This window comes from Rattus norvegicus, chromosome 19, assembly GCF_021556685.1.
Source record: "Rattus norvegicus strain SHRSP/BbbUtx chromosome 19, alternate assembly SHRSP_T2T, whole genome shotgun sequence".
NCBI lineage: Eukaryota > Metazoa > Chordata > Mammalia > Rodentia > Muridae > Rattus > Rattus norvegicus.
In genome coordinates, this window is record NC_141552.1 from 41292316 (window position 1) to 41315717 (window position 23402).

A 23402-nucleotide genomic window follows, 5' to 3' on the forward strand; every position below is an offset into this window, starting at 1 on the left:
TGTGTGTGTGTGTGTGTGTGTGTGTGTGTGTGTCTGCAGGGGCAGATATGGGGGTGTGCACATGTGTGCATGTGGACTTGCATATTTCTGAACCACTGATCTTTCGTTCCCTTTGAAAACTATCTGGCTACATGCTCGTAGTCAAGCATTTGTGTGTTCTAGTTTCTCTCCTAGAATAATGGTTCGCAACCTTTCTAACACTGGGACCCTTTATGGCAATTTTTCGTGTTGTCCCAATCATAAAATTTTCATTGCTACTTCATAACTGTAATTTTATGCTGTTATGAATCATAATGAGAATATCTGTGTTTCCAGATGGTCTTAGGTGACCTCCATGAAAGGGCCATTGACCCTCTGAGGGGGTCGTGACCCACAGGTTAAGAACCACTGCCCTATAGACTTCCTTTGGCTACTGAGTGGAATAAAAGAAAGGTTCTTGCTGAGAAACTGATACAGTAGAATTCTACTTTGAATTCCCTCTCCAAGCACTTTACAGTGGCAGCCGTTTGATGCTTTCAGAAGTGCACATTCCCTCCTGAGATTTGTAGCACCCAGAGGTTGACCCTGGTGATAAACTACAGAACTGAATTCGCGATACCCCAAACTTGGTTCAGCCCTTTAACTGAGTCAAAATGTAAAGTGCATTTTGGGTCCTTAATTGTTCAACAACAGTTTTCCACCTAGAGCACAGCCATCAATGCTGTCTTAGTTGGCCGCAGTTCATGTACCTGAAAATGGTCACAAAACAAACAAACCAGAACAAAAATCAAACAAACAGAAAACTTAAAGATTTAAAAATACATGGGTTGTGTTGTTATTGTTATTGTTGTTTAGATTGAGAACAAAATCCAAATTTTCCTTCATTTCAACACAGTATTCTTAATACTATTCTACAATGCCTTCCAAAACCATCAGGCATATTTGGTCAGCACAGCAGCATCCACTCTCACATGTGATGTCTAACTAGGTTTTTAGCTTATTTTGATCAGATGGCAAAAGCTTTAGTAACTAGCTTACCAGTCATTCAGCATGGAAACCCTATTCGATTCTAATGGTTGAAAACGTATCATTATGTCAACAACGATGTATCGGAGAGAATTTGGACTAGAAACCAAGGAACTCCACTTCTCTCAGCTTAGCTATGGATTAGCTCCTTGGGGTAAGTGCTACCCCTTCTCTGGGTCCAGTTTAAGTTACCGAGAAACTGAGCTCAAACTGCTACTAAACAGAAAACAGAAGACACTCTATTCCCTGTGCTCTGATCGCTTGGCACATAAGTAGCCAATACATTGATACGTGTACAAGAAACCAGTCTCTCTGTCATACATCGTCCTCCTACCTATCGACACTTACGCCAAAACAACCCAAATGCCTGACAGTTACTGAACAAATATGATTGATCCAAATGCAAAGGCACCTCCTTCTTCATTCTAGAAACTCATGTGGCAATAAATACTAAGAGGTTGGAGTATTAAGTACCCCTTACACATAAAGAGGCAAAATCTCGCCTTTTATGTGCTCTACTGGTGGCTCATTACAATCAGGGAAATCACAAGAAAAGAAAGAGAAGGAAAGCTTGCATCCCCTCCAATAGTCCCACCACAATATCAAGTTTCCTTTCCGCCATTGAAGGGACTTAAATATTTAACTGGGATAAGGTGTAGAAGGGAAAGAAAGGAAGGTTTCAGCAACACAAATCTATACACCCTTCCTACCTAGGCTTTCACAAACATGGAGTATAACACCAATGGAGACTCTTAAAAGTCTGACTTTAAAATAACCCCCTACTGCTTCCTAATGAAATATTCAATCTCAGAGGCTGAAACATACATCTGTTTTTAGAAGATAGAAGGAAATGTAAAACAGTCTTTAATGTCACACATTCTCTGAGTTTCCTACTCAGCCTATTTTGTCATCCTTTAACAGATCAAAAAGAAAAAGAAGAGAAAAAAAACCCACCCCCTGAAGATGTTAAACATCAAAATGTAAATAACTTCTCTCTTCTGGAAATGCCATGGCAATGCAAACTAACAAATGTCTCTGTAAACATCCAGGGGAAAGTCATCATTAGCACTGTCAGGCTCTGTGAATATCAAGCAGTTCCGGTGTCACACACAGGGATTTGCAGCTGCGAGACACGCTCTGCATCTAAGCCATCTAGACACGTAGATAGGAAATGAAAAATCTCACCCGGACAAGAAAATCAACAAAGGCCACATGTAGCAGACACGGTGAGTCGTCCAGTTCATATAAATTAGACTGTTAGATTAACCCAGGTCATACGGAAGTAAGAAGTCCGTGTGAAGATGCCTGCATTCTGTATGACAGACATGAATATTTATAACCACAGAAGTCTTTCAAGCTACTGGTTAAGGGCTAGGTTCCAATAGGTCTTGGTGGTTTAGCCTGTATACTTTATTGTGTTATCTTTGCGGTTTTTATCTAGTCTCTTCATAGACTCATCCCCAGAAATTTTATAGGATTCAACTCCCCTTCTATGAAGCTCTAACACAATCCCATATACCAGCTGAGCCCGATAGCCCCATCTAGAATTCCAAATTCCTTTTCTTCTGATCTATTTTATATTTTATAAATTTTAAACAAAACCCTCCTTGCCTTCAAATCCAAACTCACTCATGATAAAAGTACTCATTCTACAACCCAAACCCCTGATATTTCACTTCTATGTTTACCTTTTCTGTGTCCCCTAGCCTGTCACTAAACCCTCGTGTTCCTTTCTGATGCCTCTTAAATGTGTCCATCCCTCACACAACATATTGATAGCTTTATCACTTCTTGTCCTCTCTACCGGAAGAACGTACTTCTTCTTCCCCGGCATCCTTCTCTAACATCCCATCCACACCAGGATTTGCCCACACCCTTCTTTTTATAGTTTTACATTTGTTCATCATATTAAACCCGCTAGCCACTGTTCAATCTAAGGTAGAGGCTAAACAATATAGTCCATTGCCAGCGTTTATGGGAAACTCTGTATTGTGATTCATGTGGATTTACCGCATCACTGAACAATTGTCATTTTTAATATATATTTGTTTATTTTATGTGTGTATGCAAACCTAGGTGTGTGTGTGTGTGTGAGAGAGAAAGAGAGAGAGAGAGTTTGCGTGTGTGTGTGTATGTATGTATGTGACAGAGAGAGTGTGTGTGTGTGTGAGTGTGTGTGTGTGTGTGTGTGAGTGTGCCCTGCATGTAGGCAGTGCCCTGAAAGGCTGGATGAGTATATGGAATCCCCTAGAACTAGAGTTATAAGCAGCTATGAGACAACTCATGTGGGTGTTAGGAACCACAGTTCTCGGCAAGAGCAGCATATGCACCTAACAGTGGAGCCATATCCCAGACCCTTGTTTCTTTGCAAGACCAGGTCTAACAGATTCCACACATGGTTTGGACTCCCTGTGTGGTCAAGGATAACTGTGAAGTTTGGCTCCTCCTCCTCCTCTCAAGTGCTGTGATTAGAGGAGTATGCTACAATGCCTTCTATAAAGAGAGCTGAGGATCAAAACCATGACTTTGATCATGCTGGACAAACATTCACCATCCATGGCACATTTCCAGCCCCAGAATCTCTAGATCATTGAGTAGGGGATAGTATAGTAAGCTTTGAGTAGCAAGCCCCAAGGCTACCCCAATAGCCTTCTATGCAATAGTTATGTTACTGACAATAGGCAACTCATGTTTTCTGAAGCTCTCCCAGCTATAGAGCATGAATACTATAGAGCGTCCTGATTTTTGTAGACACAGTCCAATGTTTCTGAGAGTATGAGTATGCTTTATCGTATAATAGTGAATACCATCATAGTTGTTATTAGTTATATATTATTACAGAACTATTATTACATAGCTCGAGCTACAATGAAAGCACATTGTAGGAATACAGACCATCCGTGTTTCAGACCCACTGGCTCATGAATGCCTCTTTTTCCTGAAAGTAATGCCGACCAGGAATGAGGAATTCCACTGACACAAAGAAACACAAGCAAAGTATACTCTACTCAACTAAAACAAAGGATAACATTTCAATTTGATTCGAAAAGCTGACCGTTTCATAATAAATGTGGGACATAAACAGTTTCCTTGAATTGAGGTATATTGATCAGCAAGGCGGGGAAACAAGGTTGGCTTTTAGCAACGCCTTTGTCGGGAATTGGAACCAAGTAGAGTAACACTGATGCCGATGGCACTGGGAGCTGCAGGCTGAAATGCGGGTGTAGGTAATATGGGAAGACTACTTTACCACTACGCACCGAAGGAGCTACAGTGTCTGTGCAGAAAGCCTGATCAGCTACAGTATTTGAGGACTTTAAAAGTAAATAGCACCAGGCCTATGAGAGGAGAAAGTCAGAATCTCAAATATCAGCAAACCAGTATCTATGAGCTCCCATTTTTCCTTCTGATCTTCCTTAACCCAGACAAACACAACCCCAGACTCAGAGATTATCCTTAGTGTAGACAGAGTCCAGACCTCTGGTGTTAGCTCAGGATATAGGATTTGGGGCTCCTGATACTCCAAAATGAAAGACATGTGTTTTCTTTCTTCACTCTCTTGTGCTTTAGCCCCAAGTTATCTTCCTGTGACAGTCATGGGTAACGGCAATGAAAGCAGGTAAAACAAAGACACATAGACTGCTCTAAAATGCACATATCCTATAAACCATGAGAGGTTCCTTCTCTAGGGGAAGATTGGATCCCAACCATGTGGGATGGTTTGCTTCACATTTCCTTCATCTCTGTTCTCCTGCCATGTGGCCCCAGAAGATCATTGGATTCTACCGTAAAAACGGGAAAATAATAATGACGTAGAACCAACAAGGGAAGATGTAGGGCACAGAGCATTGCCAGAAAGGTCATGGAAAAGAATGAAAGGGAAAAATGATCTTAATATTGTGTTCGGACCCCCAAACCTAACTCCAGGCTGGAAGTCTGAGGTAGGAAAGGGGACCACAGATGCTGAGAAGTGAGTCAAGGGGGTCAGGTCATCAGGAAGGTCTCAATGTAGTTGGATGGCAAATATGAGGGTTGGAGCCAAAGGCCACATCGTTTGGAAAACAGGAATGAGAATGTAGGCTGTCTCCAGACAAAAGGCTGAAAGACAAACACTTAACCACAAACAACTGGAAGGCACAGTTTTAAATATGTTTACAGGAGGTTCAAAATAAGTAAGTTTAAACAGAACTCTTTCAAATATATAAAAATGATTCAAAAAATGATTCATTCGCCAAACCTATTAATACCAAGAATATGGATCAAAAAATCTTGTAGATCAGTAGACACACTTTGATAAACAATTAGAAGATGGAGTATTAGTAACTCTGTCCACTCTCCCCAAGCTGATTTACAGATTCTGGATGATAGGAACCAAAATCCATGAGCAAATGTTTGGAGAATTTCTTGATCTAGTTTCTGACATTCACGGAAAGGCAAAGGAAACAGAACAGGGAAAATGACTTTGAGAAAGAAGAAGAGGAGTTGCTTTAACTGACTGCTACTAGAAAACCTTAGAAACCATACAGCTATGAAGACAGCCCAGATGCATTAGTAAAAACTAAATAGAAGGGGAGGCAGCCAATATGCCTAATTGGTTTCTGAAAAAGTTATGAGCAAGGCAATGGCTTTCCTGCAAATGGTGCCAAGACAATTAGATCTTTATTTGTAATAAAAACAAAATTCTGCTTGAACCTCACAACTTTGGTAAAAGATAGTAGTTTGTGGAACTAAAAACTTATAAAAATAGTGCAAGGGAGATTGTGAACGAGAACACGTGACACCAAATTCACGCCTGTGGAAAGAGATAGATATCAGGATAGGGAAGCTAATTATAATACGGCCAGCATTTGGAAAGTTAAGGCAAGAGAATGGTGAGTTCAATGCTATCCTGGGCTAAAAAAATAAGATTATCTCAAAATATCAAAGCAATGGAGAGAGAGGGTGGGAAAGGGGGATGAAGAGAGAGAGAAAGAATGAAAGATAAAGAAATATCCAGAAATAGGAACTTCATGGATATTGACATTATCCTTTTAGACAATGTTGTTCTATGAGCAAAAATAGCACGCGTGTTTGGCTAGGAGAAAGATTACAATATGACCTGTGTGAAAAGGAACTTACCAAACAAGAGAGGAAAAGCCCTCAAAACTCTATAGCAATGAATCAAGAAAACAGCCTAAATGATCGATGTGTGAAGTACTTGACACTTACATTTCAAAGAGAAAGCAGAGGGCAAAGGGTACATGAGGAGATGGCCTACAGCCAGAGAAGGTATGCTTTGATGAAAACTAAAATCACTGTAATGTGCTGCTTCAACAGCTTGGGCAAACAGGAAAGACAAACACTGGCTGGCATCCTCACACAATGCTGTTACGGAAACATTTCAGTGGTTTTTTAATAAAGGCAAACACTTCTCAGGTAACATAGAAGCACAGATCCTAATAATTATCATAGAGAAATAAAAACTTGCAATCACTTTAAAAAGTGCACACTATACATTTAGAAGCCTTGTTCATAATTACTAGGCAGTCAAAACACCTTACGTACCATTTAACACGAAAAACTATCTGTGGCACATCTATACCATGGAATATTATTTATTAAGAAAAGAAACAGGATAGACACCAACATTTGGACTGTAGGCATTAGGCTTAGTAAAATGAAGCTGATCTCTAAGGCTTAGACACTATTACTCATCAAATGATCAACTTCTATCTTAAACATTAAAAATCTCCTAGAAGGGACAATAGATCCTTTGGTGACAGAGAATGCTTCAGGTAGTGATCCAGTGAAGGACTAGATCTACACTCTGATTCTGGTGCTCTCATGAGAATATAGTTGTACGCTATAATTTAGAGAAATGTAAACAAATACATTTACTCTATTAGTTTCTGAAGTTGAATAAATGAGAAAGAAAACTGTCATTTTCTCTGATAATAAATTAGCAAGCAAAACAAGGATTTCTTCGGAGACTATAAAGAAGCTCATCTTAAGAGGATTTTTCTTCCATTTCAACCAAATTTAATTTTTAAAAGTTCATTGGGATGCCAGAGGCCAAGTATATATTTTATATTAAAGTAACTGAAGACATTAACATGAGATAAAATATATATATATATATATATGTGTGTGTGTGTGTGTGTGTGTGTGTGTGTAAAGACCTCAAGAACAACGGGAAGCAGCTCATCAAACTGGATAGAAAATTGCTCATTCAAAGACACACAATGAATTTACATCACCAGTGATCTGGGATCTACTGTCAAAATATTCATTTAGACATAGAAAAGAAACTATTGCTAGGTTTTGCTTTGTTCTATTATGTTTACATGTTAGCATTATTCATTTTTGTTAGATTAAGTGAAGGAATGGGGGGAGAAGAGGGACACACATAGGGGAAGAGGCAATCGAAAGAGGAAGCAAGTGGCATGAAGAGGAGGATTGTACAGGGTTAGTACATAAGCAGCCATGAAACTTGACTAAGTATAGACTTTTCTAAAAGAACATTATTGGGGCTGATGAAATGACTTCCTGAGAAAAGGTCATTGCCACTCTGCCTGATACCTGTTTAATTCCCAGAGTCCACAGAGTAGAGGTACAGGCCCCATTCCTGTGTTGTATCTTCTGAGGCCCACATGAGAGTTGTGATATGCTCATGCCCACATAGACAGACAAATGGGCAGGCAAGCAGACAGGCAGACAGGCAGCAGGCAGACAGACAGGCAGATGCTCATACATGCATGCACATGCACAGACACACAACTAGATAAGTATAAAAATCTAAAGATTTAAAAGAAAAGTGTATATATCTTTACGGCAGGGACATTATGGCCTCTAGGTAGAGTTTTTATACTTCCTACAGAACTATTTTATGTGAATGGCTTTCAAATGTTATAATGTTAATCAAAGTGCATTTAAATACTAAAAATGTACATGACAATCATGGGCCATTGGAGCACTCCATTATTAAAGACTGATGATTAAACAGTATTTAATATTAAGATTTTTGAGGTACATATTTTTAATCAGACACTTTTCTGTGTTTTTGAGTTTTGTGTTGGCTTTTAATAGTAGGAAGGAGTACAAGAGTTTTCTCCAAGAATGCCAGGACCAAAAGGTCAAAATGACAGTGTGAGAACATGATTTTAAAGTATAATGTATTTCAAAACTGTATAGTCAGAAATTCAATGAGTTTTAAATTATGGGAGGCATGTACTCTGAAACTGAACAGCTCTCATGGCCTACATTCTAACACTTAATTGCTTCTGGGTTTGTTTTGAATTCTTCTGTGATTCACTAATCAAATCTTCCAGCTTTCCAAGTGATATTTTTTCTTTACTCTCCTCTAATTTAGCAACATCTTCCACCAATAATTCTTTGTAATCCATAGAAATTCTACAGAAATATGAAAATAATGTAAGATTAATTGAAAATAGTGATTACTTAAAAAAACCCACTGTTAATTATAATATTAATCGCTTCCAATCACAAAAAGGGAACACAGAAAAGGACAAAAGTGCCCATCTTTATGGAAACTCTCATACCAATTCTAGAAGCATACAAGCTATCTGTCAGATGGGCAGGTCCCTGGAGGAAAGGAATTAGTGCAAACAGATAGAAGAGTTCTGCGTTGACGCTGTTACTTTATAATCAGAGGCAGGGAAAGGTCTCAAATGGCATTTGAACAAGCCCCAAAAGGAAGACGAGAATGAGCTGTACATCTCCCTGAAGTAAGAACATTCCAGGAAGCATACGGGTCAAAGGCCTTGAAATGAATCTGTGCTCTCATGTGCTCAAAACCGCAGAGATGCCAGGTAGCTAGGAAAAGGACTAAAATCTGTTGTACTTTTATGTCTATTTCTGTGATTAAATATTCTGAAAAAAAAAGTAACGCATGGGAGAAATGGTCTATTTGACTAACAGTTCCCAGTTATATTCCATCATTACAGGAAAGTCACAAAGTCAAATTGAGGACCTTCAGAGAGCCATACCACATCCACAGTCAAGAACAGAGAGAAATGAACACACCAAGCACCCCATTCTCTCTCTCTCTCTCTCTCTCTCTCTCTCTCTCTCTCTCTCTCTCTCTCTCTCTCTCTTGTTAGGACCCAGCCTAGGGAATGGTGCTACCCAAAGTGGGCTAGAATGTCTCATGTCAGTTATCAAGTCAGCCCCCACAGCTCACAGGCCAATATAATCTAGATAACTCTTCATTAAGACTCTTCCTCTGTGATCCTAGGTTGTGTCCAGCTGACAGTTAACCAATTTAAGAGACACGTATGAATTTTATAATACCACCTAGCTAATTCCCACAGACTTAGTAACTCAAAGCAGCATTCTGATTTCATAGGTTCTAATGTTGAGAAATCAACAGGGCCCTTGAACCAGGGTCTAACCAAGTTGAAATCAAGATGTACCTTGGGTAGTACATTTTCATTCTCTCGGGGAGGCTATACAGAAAATCATGATTTTTATGGGAGTTGTGGAAATTTATTTTCTTGTGATGATATGATTAAGGTTTCCACTTCAATTTATCAAAGTTATGCTCAGTCCTGCATGTCAACTCTCAGGACGGAAACATAAGGCTTTCTCCACAGAAGTTCCAAAACAGAAGGTGGCCTTTTCAGAGTTAACAGAAGGCTTGCCATGTCCAGTTAGTTAAGGCAGTATTTTATTATTATTATTATTATTATTATTATTATTATTATTATTATTATTATTTATTATATGAGTACCTTGGCTACTCATGTGGATGAGAGGATGAGCTCTGAACTGGTAGACAAAATGTTTCTTCTTTCCTTTTCCCAGGTTATAGCCACACTGAAGGGGGAGGTGTTGTGCAAAGCATTACTCCTGTGGTGGGAATCTTTAGAACTCACTTAGCTTCCTGTCTCTCACTAACGAAGGTGAATGAAAGAGTTCAGACTCTAGAACTTTATAGAACACTGCCGGAAATTTATTGTTCTTCTAGCAAAACCATCAATGGAACATTTTGAACTGAGGTAAGTTTTGAAGTGAGAACATGAGTTCTAAGTGCAGAGACGGTGGCTAGCTGGAGACAAGGAACAGCATGAAGATAATTTAAGGCCAGGTTAGAGTTGAGGCGGATTACAATCTCGTTTAATTTGAAGACATAACTTACAAGATATCTGATTGATATGATGAAAAGAAATAAAGAAATAGAATGTTTTGAGATGGGGAAGCTATGTCAATAAACAAGATTTGGAGAGAAAGGTAGGTAGCACACAGGTTGGGGGTCAATTTTCAATAGTTTAAATTATAACACCTATTTGGACTTCACTTATCCAAAGGCAGATGATTTGGCTTTTGACAAGAAGTAAGGAAGACTGGAAGATAAGTTGGACAATACAATGTGGGCAACTGTTAGATTCTACTTTCCATTAAAATAGGCACCATATAAATCTGCTGAGAAAAGGAAGAGGACAGATAATAAGCCATTTTATTGATAGCAATATCAGAATAAAAAACTAATATAGGACTAATGGGATAGTTTAGTGGTTAGATAGTTTGTTAAAGACCTTATATATTTTTTTCTAGCACAAACAAAAGATAATCGAGGCTATTGAAAGTGTTGGAGCTATTGAAAAAAGAAAGACTGAAAAGTAAAAACAGAAGAATCCCTACACCAAACTGTGGTAAAATGATGATCAACATTTAGAATGCAGACCAATGAGAAACAACCAGGAGGAATAAAGAGGAAAAAGTCAAAAGGTCATTGGTGGCAGAAAGTGAGGAAAAGCCTGGGCTTGTAGCTATCAAGTGAAGAATATGTTTGAAGGAGTGGGCAACTGGTCCACTGTGTAGATACATTCTAGTGTAGGAATCAATGGGAAATATTCACGGGACTTAGCAACATGAGGCCACTGAGGATCATGCCACATGCTGTGCAGGAAGTATCAGGGATGAAGGCTCAGAGAGGGGTGTTTTAAAAGATGGCCTCAGCAGATGAAATGGTTCTGCTGGAGAAAGAGCAGGGGGGTGGAGGATGAGTTAGAGAGACACATGGAGTGATGAATGGCATGAGTTTTACCATGACAGACAACAGGCAGATACCAGTCTGTGATGTGTGAGCCAAAGTAGCTAATCCCTGGAGCCAGGTCCTCAGATGAGACAAAAGGCTTGCTAAAACAGGAGTGATTTTCATGAGACAGAAGTAATCTTCACAGGAGGAGAAGAAGAATAAATCCTAGTACTTGGCAAATACACTGTGGGAAAATGCTGAATTCTTTCAGTGAAAAAGAAACCAGATAAATTACAGAAAGAGAAACAGAAAGACGTGAGAAAGTTTCAAGATTTGAGGAATGGCGTGGCATAAAGCAGTGGCCTGGATAATGAGAGAATGAATTAAGTAAGGGTTAAATGCTACTATGCTGTTATTGAAGGTACCCAAGAAATTAGGGTACATGATCCCAAGTGTAGCCAGGGAACATGGAAGTCAGATGCCTCTTTCTACTGAGCTGCAGAAATGCGAGGTAGGTGAACTAGACAGTGGTTTTAGTTAGACTAAGTTCTATCAAAAATAGTAGCTAATAGTTTTAACTAATAGGTTAATTGGGTTATATTTTGCTCAATAGAAAAGGGGAGTCTTGGGAGTTGAGCACGGCATAAGGTTTTAGGGGATGGACCAGGAAATCTAAGTTGGGCAAAAGCAGAGACTACTGGAGGGTGCTGTGAAAGACAAGGACGCACAGTAGCAGTAGTGACTCAAGGGTCATAGAGGTACTACATGTAGTGTTCTTGAAAGATTCACAACAGTATGATTATAATAGAGACCGTGGAGGGATCAGCATCTGTTGGGTAGCTAGAAGGTAACATGAAGGCTAAATGGGTGACTGATATGGAATAGAAAAGCCCTAAGAGCTCAATGATTTATAAAGGTCACTGACTTGGTTACTGCATGCAAAAGACATACAAAAGTCATGCAGGGATGACACTGTATCAACAAATAAAAGTCCCACAAGATGGAGGGTAACATATGAAGTTCATCTTAGACATGGGAGAGAATCAGATGGTGGAAGCCAAAAGCCTCTATCCAGAGGTCTCAGAAGATGTAGATCTTATACAAAGAATAAACAGGGTCAAAACAAAGGTGATTGGCGAGAGCTGGCAGGGGTGTGAGAGTGGACCTCAAATATCAGAATTCACTTGGAAAGCAGAAGCTCTCAGGAGCACAGTCAGAGCACGTAAGAGAAAGAAGGACAGATGTCCATGATGAGGGAGGATAAAGGCATCTGGGAACGCCACGCTAAGTAAGAACTGTAGTAGAAATAAAGACAGTGACTTTAGTCAGTGTGTGAGGGGGAACAGCCGTGGAAATGGAGAGATCCTGTAAGGGCTTCAAGAACCCATCTAACAAGTTTATTAGGATTCAAACTTGTTCTGCCATACTGTCTGAACTCTGTACTGATAAACAATAAATGATCTGGCAAACATTCTGGAATTCAAATGTGGTTGGTTTTCACAGCTGAAACAGCATAGAGCCAAAAAGGTTCGTACAGAATTCTTATATTTTCGTGGAGAAAACAGGAATATTGTTTTTATCTGCCCCAAATGTGAGGATTAGCAATTATAAATCAGTTATCTTCTACCAGATCTCTATAGAGCACCCAAGAGAAATGTCCATTCCCTCCTCTGTTTCTTCCCCATCAAAACGCTATTTCAGATTTTTGGCTGTAGCAAGAAGCAACTATTAATCAATGAAAGATCCTTGCACAGTTCAAAGGACTAATATAAAGAAAAAATAAGTTTAGCTTTTTTTCTGGATTGAAGTTCACATAGGAAGAGGAGCTATATGACCAAACGCCATAGTGTTAGGTTTTACAACCCAAAAGAAGCTATTATATTTTTTGTGGAAATTTCAGGTAACTTGAAGAAATGTATTCCTGGTTAAAAAAAAAAGGATTCATTCATTTTAGCTAATCCTGGATTTAGCACTTTTTCTTGTTATTACTGGACAAGCTTTTAGGCCCTTTGAATGCCAGTGTGACACTGGTATTTGATCCTGTGGAAACCAATTTGTTGGAAATACCGACAGATTTCCAAGACTAGGGTCAAATGATCATTCATGGGAAATGGCTTTGGCTTGGTTTTGTTCTCCACCACCTGCTCTGGTGCTCTGAGGAACTCTTCCTTCTGCTATCCTAATTGATCTTTCTTCTGAGCAAGTCACATTTGGGATGAATTCAGCTCTTCTTATTTCCTTCCTTGGGTTCTTCTCATAGACTATATTGTCTATATAGCAGCAGGAACTCCCCCTACACATCTCCTCTGTGCTGGGTTATGCTGCTCTTTATGTGTAGAGAAAGGGTTTTCCTCTAAGCATCTCATCTTGTCCCATTAGAGTACACACATTATCTGCAATGTTCTGATCCATGGTGTGCTTCCAAATTACTTCTACAGTGAATTCTTTGCTTCTCAAATGTGACCAGGGAACCATTCATAACCAAGAAGGATAGGCAAACTTCCTCCCTAACTCCCTTCAGAACCTGTTAAATACTTTATTTCCAGACTATTCTCAGGAAGAAGTGTATATGCAAAGCATCTTCATATTCTGTGAGGGGAACCGATAGGCATGAGATGCACAGACTGTCAGGCTCGGCTCCTGTACCAATCTGCCCTCAGCATTAACTTGTCTGGATTTAGAATCTCCATGGAAAAGCACCTTCAGGCTGCCTATGAAAAAATGATTTAAATTTGTAGGAAAGACTACTCTGCTGATGCAGGTAATCATTCCATGGTGTGGGGTCAGGAACAGAATAAAATACAGGAAGCAAACTGGATACCAGCCTTGATCTGCTTCTGCTTCCTGCCCATGGATAAGTACGTGAACAGCTACATCACGTTCTCCCACCATGCCTCTCTGAGTATGATGGTCTGTTCTCTCAAATTGTAAAGCAAAATAAACTGTTCCTTAAGCTGCTTTTGTCAGATATTTGATCACAGCACCAAAACAACAACAACAAACAAAAACTCTTTTTATGTAGCCATGAACAGTGTGTGGGTCACACAAGCTGTGGTACTGTCTACAGATTTGTGTCTATTTTCATCTGAATGACCATGTGTCTCTTTAACTAGATTCATCCTTCACAGGTCAATGAACTTCATCCTATAGAACTGAGTACCACTTCTGTTGCTTTCAGAGATGGAATAATTGTTATGCTTGGGTTTATACTAGTAACGAGGAAATACATGTGATACAGCAAATGCATTGTCTGAAGTTATTCATTTAAAGAACTGTAGCAAAAGCTAACAACACTAGTTTTAGTCTAGAGAGATGGCCACTGACCAACCACCATCTAAACCTTGACTTCTGTCTCTCAGAGTTCCGGTGGCTGGAGTGTAAACTTACAGTACCAGAGTGGCTAAATTCTGAAGGGGGCTCTCATGTTGGCTTGCCGTTGTCTGCCTTACCTATGTCCTCACACAAGGAAAGAGAAGCAGTTCTCAGCACCTTCAATGTGAATGGTAATCTGAGGAATCTCCCTCCCCATTAACCCACAAAGCCCCTCAAGTTGCCTTCCACACATGGCATCTGTTGTGTCATACAACACTTGCAGGACTTCTCTCCAAGGTTGCTATTCAATGTTTGGTGCACATATAATGTTTCACAGAGAATTTTGCACTCACATGGACATTTATTATGTTTTACAAAATGATCTAATACAGAGTTTATGTCACTGTATACATGTTTATATGTGGTGAGAATATCGGATTATCTAGGATATACAGATATCTGTCTCCTAGCAACATAGTTAGCCTTGAGAATTATGAGCTAAAGTAATAACTGCCGAAGAAGCATAGTTGCCCAGAGCCCTTTGGAGCATCATTCTCTGATCGACGTCTTTGCGAGGGCAGTGTATGACGGAGGCAAGAAGGCATTAATCAGCCTAGGATCATTTTAATACCACTTTTGAACAAAAAGAAACCAAATGTGGTCTAGGTTTTATGGAAATCTCAGGTTGACATTTCTAACAGTAATAGTGTGCGGTGTTCATTATAGACTATGTAACAGGCACTATTACAATTGCATTGTATTCATTATTCTTAAAAATATAAAATAAATGATATTCTTAGCCCCAGTTACAGGCAATTTTTGTGAGACTTCCTGAAAATCCAAACTAGTGCCTCCGTTTCTCCATTCCTAAAACTTCTTTAACATAACCAACATGTCAGTCCTACAGTTTGCTGCAGAACCCCGTGAGTCACATGGATGTGGTGATGAACACAGATGACTTGAAAATTAAAGAGAAAACTCTCCCGGAGTGACTACTCGTGTGTAATTATAACTCACTGCTTCGCTCTCTGCTTTCAGGCTCCCCTACAGCTGCGTGAGTAACTTGGAGCCTCCGCTTAAAACCAATTCCACTTAACGTGTCTGGAGAGTCCTCTGCTCCCTTTCTGACTCACCTCCCTGCGGGAGGGCACAGGACAGAAAGTGTGCGAGCTTTCTCTAAAGACAAAACTGCGAGATGTAAAAATAGAAAAACCACTTCTACAGAAATGGCACACATTCCCATTTTTAGTCTCTCTGATCATAAAATTCAAATAAAACTTTGCTTGCTATATTCTTTTATATTCAGGACAGGGCATTTTGGAATTTGAAGACTTCAAAGACATTGCAAAGATAATGTGTCAGGAACTACTACAATTCCATAATAAATATTATAAAATCAGTTCAATGTATTTCTATAATTTTCCTCTTTCTGTAGCCTTCCTCTCACGATTTTTTTCCTGATCTATTCTTCAAGTGATATTATCATGAAAAATAAAAAACAAAATAAAACATAGGTATTGAGTAGTATTTGATTCAAGATGAAGGCATTGGGGACAAAGACAGGGAGAAAGAGGAGGGAGAAAATCTCCCTGCTTGTGATCAAATGATAAGCTCATTTACATTAAATCTGTCACATGCATTTATAATTTAGCTCTCTTACTGGTGTTATTCTCAGCACTAGACAGGTTGGGAAATTTAAGCAAAGTAATTAGTTCCTGGTGACAGTAACTTCTTTCGTTAGAGTCTCAACCAATCCTTTCATGCTCTTAAATGCCAATGCATTCATGCCCTGCAGAAATCCATCTGCCCTGGATCTAGTGGCCAATCTCAGCAGCCAAGGCATTTAGTGTCAGTGGGCAATTTGCCCCACAAGCAAAAACACAACAACCTTAGGAGGCCATGTTCCTATTTACCATGCAAACCCCTGATAAATCTTCAATCTGATTTTAGATAAGAGAACAGTGTTTTTCATGCAAACGTAGTAAGTTCCAAATACTTTGACCAGTTGCTCACTCACCTGATAAAAGGCAAGACTGAAAGCAGTCATCTCCCACTGCAACAGGGCATTGAGGAAAATAACCCTGTCATGGTAGTTTAACTGTGTTCGTTTACACATTTATTTATTTTATGGTGCTGAGGTTGGAATTCAGGGCTTTATGGACACCACCTCAGCCATTGCCATGTGTCTGAGTGTGGGTCCAAATGCCGTGACTGAGAAAGGATAGCTTGCTGGAATTGCTTCTTTCCTTCCAGCATGTGGGTTCAGAGAGTCAAACTTAGGCTGTCAGAATTAGCAGCAAGCACCTTCACCCACTGAGCCAGCTCACTAGCCTCTGAGCTATGATTCTATTAGAAGCTAGTCAGACTGCATTCCACAGCAGCAGTGCTCACTGAATTCCACTGAGTGACTCAACTTGGAGGTCCTGAACTGAAGAGCCTCTCAGAGGAAACAAGTTAGACAAAGGAAGTCCATTCCCCCTGCTCCCCAAGCTGTACTTTCAATCACTCTCACATGTGAATATTAAATAGGACAGATAATTAATCAACAGAAAATCCAAAGATAGCCTCATGGGAAACAGCTAAGAGCTAGTGACCTTCTCGTGACTGCTCAGACTTTTATTAGCTGGGCTGGACCAGGAATGATGATCTCAAAGGAAAGGCAAGAAGGAAGTCATTGGTCAAAAGGAAATTGAGTCAAGGGAAAGCCATAGACATGGATGGTGACTTGACCTTCCTGTTAACATGCCTGGATCATTTCAAATTTCTGGGGATGTAGGAAAATTTTGTGGTAAGAGAAATGGGATGGACACCAGAATAGGAAGCGCCTAAGCAGCATATCAACACACACAAACATGACCATGGCCAAAGTCTAAACCTAGCACAGAAAAAGTGAGACAAAGGGACAGCATAGAAATCTAAGAATTCTGACTTCACACTAGGCAAGCATTTGGCTAGCATATACAACACAAATATGAGGGAAGAGTAAGAGCAGAGGTGATGTATGTAGCTACTGCGAGACTGAAATCCCGACCTCTACCAGGCTAAGGTACAGAAGCTTGTATGCCTGGCTGAAGAGTCCACATTCCTGTGTGCCCAGTTATGCTTGCTATAGATAGGAGGCTCATAGATGTGGAGGGAGGCATCGTGTGAAACTTTAAGAAGAAATATGCACAATCAGAGATTGGAGAAGAGATAGTTGATGAAGATTCTGACATTTTTCATTTGGGCAAAAATTTTCATTTATTAAGAAAGGAGAGAGCTTTTAAAATAAGAGTAAAGTTTGCTCTGGCATAGTTAAACAAGCAATAATTGTGAAATATTCATGTGCTATGTAATCAAGCTTGGAAGAATTTGCCATGATCTCAACCCTAGACAAAGATCTACAGGTATCTAAAGACTCCTGAGAGCAGGAAAAAAAATCTTCCCCAGGAAAGACCACACCATTTGATTATCTAACACAAAATGGCCATCCTTGAAAGCATATGTACAAGTAATATAGACACACACACACACACACACACACACACACACATACACACATACACACACAATTAAAGAAATGGAGGTCATGAATTTGAAGGAAAGCAAGAAATAAGAAATATAGAAAGGCTTGGAGAAGGAAAATGAATGAATGAATGATGTAACTATACTATAACCTCAAAAACTCAAAACATTATGTAAGAGAGAGTAGACTATTTGAAAGTCTTTTCTCATAGCTTTTGTTTGATTTGAAATGGAGATCTACACAGTCAGAAATGAGAGTTGAAGTACAATGGGACCCTTGAAGCCTACATGGGAAAAATGGGAGAAAAGAGCCTTGACACACGAGTTGAAAGCAAGTACTTGATAAAGTCCCATGTACCAGCCTCTTCACATGTGTGCTGAAGAATGTGTTTATGGTAGCAGGAAGCTCATAGATAAAAGTAGATAGTACCTTCCTATTTTCTTGGAAAATTCTTTTGTTACTATTATTATAAAGCAGAGTTTTCTAAACTACATAAGTATATATTTTTGAGCCATGGAGTCTAATAAGTTGTTAATAAATGCTCCATAGAGAAATTGGCTCATAGTCAATTCCAATAAAGTTGCCTTTGACATGTGTCCTTTGAGTTTCTCATAGTCCTCAGAGAGCTAGTAAGGACGTAGAAGCCATATACAAAGAAAACTTGCTTTTCCTTTCTTTTTATTATCAGAGCTTCAAGCATTTTTCTCATCAAATTCCCTTTTCTCAAAGAATCACAAGTTCTTTAACACCAATAACAAATGTGACTCTAGCAAGTCAAAAGTCACTGTTTGCACAGAGATGATGTAAGTGAAACAGGAGACCAGATAGGTGCTGATACCGATGACCATGACTCTGGGGAACATGAGAAAGGCTAGCACAGGATGTCCAAGTAGAATGTAGTTCCTTTCAGACCTAATCACTCCTGAAAATTATCTGTACAAGTAAACGCACTCTCATACTTCTTAAGCAAGTATGTCTTTGTGTACAGAGAGTAACTTCATGTGATTCACATTTTAAAAGAGTTAAGACTTCAGGCCTTTCTGTACAAATTGAGGAGCTACTGAAGTGTATGCTAAGCGTGTGCTGTCCTGTCCGTATCTGAGAATGTTAAATCAGCTTTCAAGCTGATGAATTCCACGCTTTGGAACAAAGAAAAGTAAAGAAGTGCTGATTAGCATCCATGGCCTTCCATTCATCCCCTGTCATGAGAATGAATTAGACACATAGAAGTACAGCATACATAACCACAGAATTTAAACGCAGTGAATGCAAGGAGAACATTGATACAACATGATAATATTATTATCAGTTGACTAATAGAATGCTGAGGAGAACCCGCATCAACTCCTATTTCAGGTGGACTGGTTATAGAATGCTTAATCCAATCCTGTAAAGAAAGAAAAACTGCCGGAAGATATTAACAAAGAAAAAGTATTAAAATGAGTATTAGCATTTTCTGTGTTGGCATTATTATAACACTTCTTGTTAGTGATTGGTAGGATTCTTACAAGTCCTGTAAGAGAGGCAGTACTGGCCTCCATAGCTCACAGATATGAAGCTGGGCTTAGGACTGGTGGTGGAGCCCATATGGTAGATGCCTAGCAAGAACAAAGCTCAGAGTAGGCCCTTCGGTACCACATAGCTGGGTGTGGTGGCGTATGTCAACAGTCTTAGAACTTGATGGATAGATGAAGGTCAACCAGAAGTTCAAGGTCATTCAGCCTCAGAGTATTCTACCATTTTGCAAGGCCAGAATTTAGGCTCAGGAGTTATTTTAAATTAAATATTGTATTTTTTATTGTTACAAACTAATACATGCTTTGTAGTTCTCACTAATTTTTAACAAATGGGTAGAATTTCAAGAGTTACTACAAGATGGCTTATGTTAGGGACCATTGATGGTATCTCCCCTAGGGTCAATATAAAAAAGGGAAGAAGGAAATCAAGAGAGTTAGAAGGTGGAAAATCAAAAGAGAAAATTATGTAAGTATATTTAAGCTTCAATAACGTTATTTTATTATAAAAAGTTTATATTAAACATTTAAATAGTAAAATAAAAATTAACTCTAAAAATTTCCAGACATAAGTTATAACCATGTGACACAAATTTCTGTCTTGATTTCAACGCTATGCTCATGAAATTATGAGTATAAGTTGTATTTATTTTTCCAAGGAACTCTTGTTCAAACTGTTGCACCTGTTGGGACCTCCCCTGTGGTATATGCTAGATAGAATGTCACAGGGGAAAAAGCCAGGATTCAGGATTCAGGAGAGAATCCATTTCTTGATCATTGAAATTTTACATGTATATAAAGAGTAAGTCCACACCTCTGCGACTGGCAGATTAGAGAACTGTGAAAGTTATAATTTCAAGTAAACGAAATAAAATATTAATGAGTGCTTAAAGAGCATGACGTGATGTGAAAGGTACTTATATTTTTCTGTGAAGGTATTTATAATATTTTTCTCTAGTACAAGGTAGGGATCAGGACCTTATTGCATTTGTTATTAATTTACCCACCACCAAGCACAGAAAAGGAGTCTTTGTTACTTTCATGAACAGACATTAGAGAGAGAATGAGCAGTCTGCCCGGGATGATTTGAGTGATTTCAAGGAGGGGACCTGAGCTCAAGTCGGTGTCCTTCCTCACTGCTCTTTGATAAAGAACAAAATAAGACTTAGGGTAGACAATATGCCTTCCAAAGCACCATAGAAAAGGGGAACTTCTACATAACTTCAGAGGCTACAAGTCAAAAATTGGTATAAGGTAGAACTATGTTTCTAACAGCAGGCCTTATCTACAGGTGGGAGGAACACACAGTGGCAGAGCCCTGTCCCTAAAGCAGCCCAAGAAGAACAGCAAGTGTCAGTTCGAGGATGCCTTCCTCTCTGCAAAACAACTGAGTGCTAACTAACATGCTAAGAGGATAACACACAGGTTTCTTTGGGAAGACCATGGGAGAGAGAGAGTATCCATTCTCCCTGCTGAAGCTGCTGTGGGAATTTAGAGATTGCTAGGGATCTGATTGCTTGTCCATAAAACAGGAAAAACATCGTTACCCAGCCCTTTCGAACATTAAATAACAGAAAAACTGAAGAAGCTTACTCTGTGGAGATCTGTGTAGGTGTCAGAGCTGCTGAGGCAGAAATATTGTGTAAACTTCCCTGCGAGCAGGTCAGAGGGAAGCAGGGGATGGGAAGGCTCTGGAGACTCAGTGCTTTCCGAGACAGAGAGCCCTCTTCCTAGCCCAGCCTCTGGTTCACCTTGTGGGGTTGTGACTGACTCATACCCATTCCTGCAAGCTCATTTCTCTGGTTCACCCGGCTGGGGAGTTGCCGCTGACTCATCCCTGCTCCTGCCTGCTCATTTCCCCAGCAGCATCCTGATGTGCTGCTCTCAGGTAAGAGTAATGTGCGTTTTGCTTTTGTTGCCAAAGTGACAACGAAGTACATACCGCCCCTGTCATCTGTATCTCTGCGGACATATTCCACAATATTCAGCAGTATTCTCCATTAAAATTAATCAGGGATGCTCTGTTCTTCCCCCAAACTGTTGGAGAGCAGTTTCTTTATATTAACATTGCTTAAGATAGAAAATATTTTAGACATATATAACATTTAATTTTGTTGGAACAGCAGGTAGTTCGGTTGTAATCATGATTTATACTCCAGTAAGAGAGCTGATTGAAAGGCTAATAAAAGGAAACAAAGAGCCCAGGGAGATGGCTCTGTGGGGAAAGCTCTTACTTACTATGGAAGTGTGAGGACTGGAATTCACATTCCCCCAAACCATGTGAAAGTCAGGTAGATGCAGCTGGATATGAGGATGCGCTGAACATTTTGATGATAAAATCAAGGATGAGGGAGGTACTGTGGTCTATACCGAAATAAATGTAAATCTTAACCCAGGTTTTTACTTTCTGAGGAGATGGCAGTCCATGCCTCACTACTGCTCTGACAGATTCTGGATGAGAAGCCAGGTGAGGGAGGAGAGGTTTATTTTGGCTTACGTTCGAAGGGCTCTGTCCATCCCAGCAGAGAAGGCATGGCAGCAGGAATAGGAGACAGTTGTTTATCCAGCGTCGGAGTTAGGAAGCAGCGGGTGTATAGGAAATGAGTCTGGCTATGAACATTTCAGATCCTCCCCTAGTGACCCATATCCTTTCAGCAGGGCTCCACCTCATAAAGCTTACACAGAAGTCCAAAACAGCTCCAGGGACTGAGGAGCAAAAGTTTAAACATGTGAGCCTATGGGGGGGTTCACTTGAAACAACCACACACAGACAATCTTTTGTTTAGATCATACTTGCTGAGATTCACAGATCTGCCTAGGAATAAATCCCAACCTCAAAGGTAGCAATGAATAGCCTAGTAAGAGGACCAGTGGAAGGGGAAGCCCTTGGTCCTGCCAAGACTGAACCCCCAGTGAACATGATTGTTGGGGGGGCAGGCGGTAATGGGGGGAAGATTAGGAGGGGAACACCCATATAGAGGGGGAGGGGTTAGGGGATGTTGACCCTAACCAGGAAAGGGAATTGACAATCGAAATGTAAATAACAAATACTCAAGTTAATAAAGATAAAAAAAATCCTTGCTACTTGCATAACACAAAACAATTAAAAAAACTTTGTAAAGAAAGCCAATAGCACAAATAAAATTTCCACACAATATCCATTTACTGAAGCCCAGCTTTGCTTCAGGCATACAAAATTGAACTCTAAGATATAACACCAGGAAATTAAGAGCCCTAAACTGTTTAAAGCATAGAGTAGATGGCAGAGAAATAAGTAAGCATTCTACCAAGGTTGTGACCTTCCTACAAGGCAGTAAACTAGAAACAGAAGAAACTGAAGTTTTAACCGAGTTCTCCTCTTCTACAATCAGTAGCCATGGGTATCTCAGTCAAGCAGATATAAAACAGAAATGGCTTTGCATGAATTAAAGAAGCTGATGCATTACTAGTATCGAACACAGTGCTTGCATGGAATATATATGCTTAATAGTTTATTCATTAAACTTATACTGTCAGTATCATCAACTGCAAAATGGTTACTGCTATCATTTTCTGAAGAACCTGTCACTGTTATTGGGATATAAAAAAAATCTAATGTTTGCTGATTAAATATATACTGAATAAAAGTACATAGGAGACTGAACAAAGTCCAGTGGCGTTTGAAACACTCCCTTCTTTCTCCCTCTGTCTGTGAGTTTCCTAGGAGAAAAGTTTTATCTCTCTGATTGCTTCATGTGGATGTTGGTTTCATTATCGTTGCTTAAGAACAATGGATTGTTCTCTTGACTGCCAGCCCCGCTCAGCAATAGATCTTTAAAATTTGTCCATTCTGTTATTAAAAATAGGTAACACTACTGTATTCCTGAGCTCTGCTTGAATGGTCTTAAAGATTTGGGACAGGCAAATACCAGGTATTTGGACAGCAAACTGTGCCCAGTTGCTCCAGGGGTCCATGTTTCTGTGGCTGTCTGTAACAGATATCATGTATTTCCCTCAGTCTTTTGAATTAACAGTTGGATCCCATTTTGTGCCACCATGGCTAACATATCCAAATTCCCCAGAGCACGCTAATACTCATCTACTAACTACC

General features: G+C 39.6%; 1 protein-coding gene across 13 annotated transcripts in view; it reads right to left on the bottom strand.

Annotated features, from left to right (window-relative positions):
- The window catches only part of Inpp4b (inositol polyphosphate-4-phosphatase type II B), a 743006-nt gene that overhangs the window by 222544 nt on the left and 497060 nt on the right, over nucleotides 1-23402 (bottom strand). Inside the window, exon 1 of one of the 13 annotated variants that reach the window (XM_087593774.1) lies at nucleotides 21810-22018. Coding sequence (XP_087449900.1) covers nucleotides 21810-21829 — 20 coding nt within the window. The 5' untranslated portion in view covers nucleotides 21830-22018. 13 annotated transcript variants of the gene reach the window in all.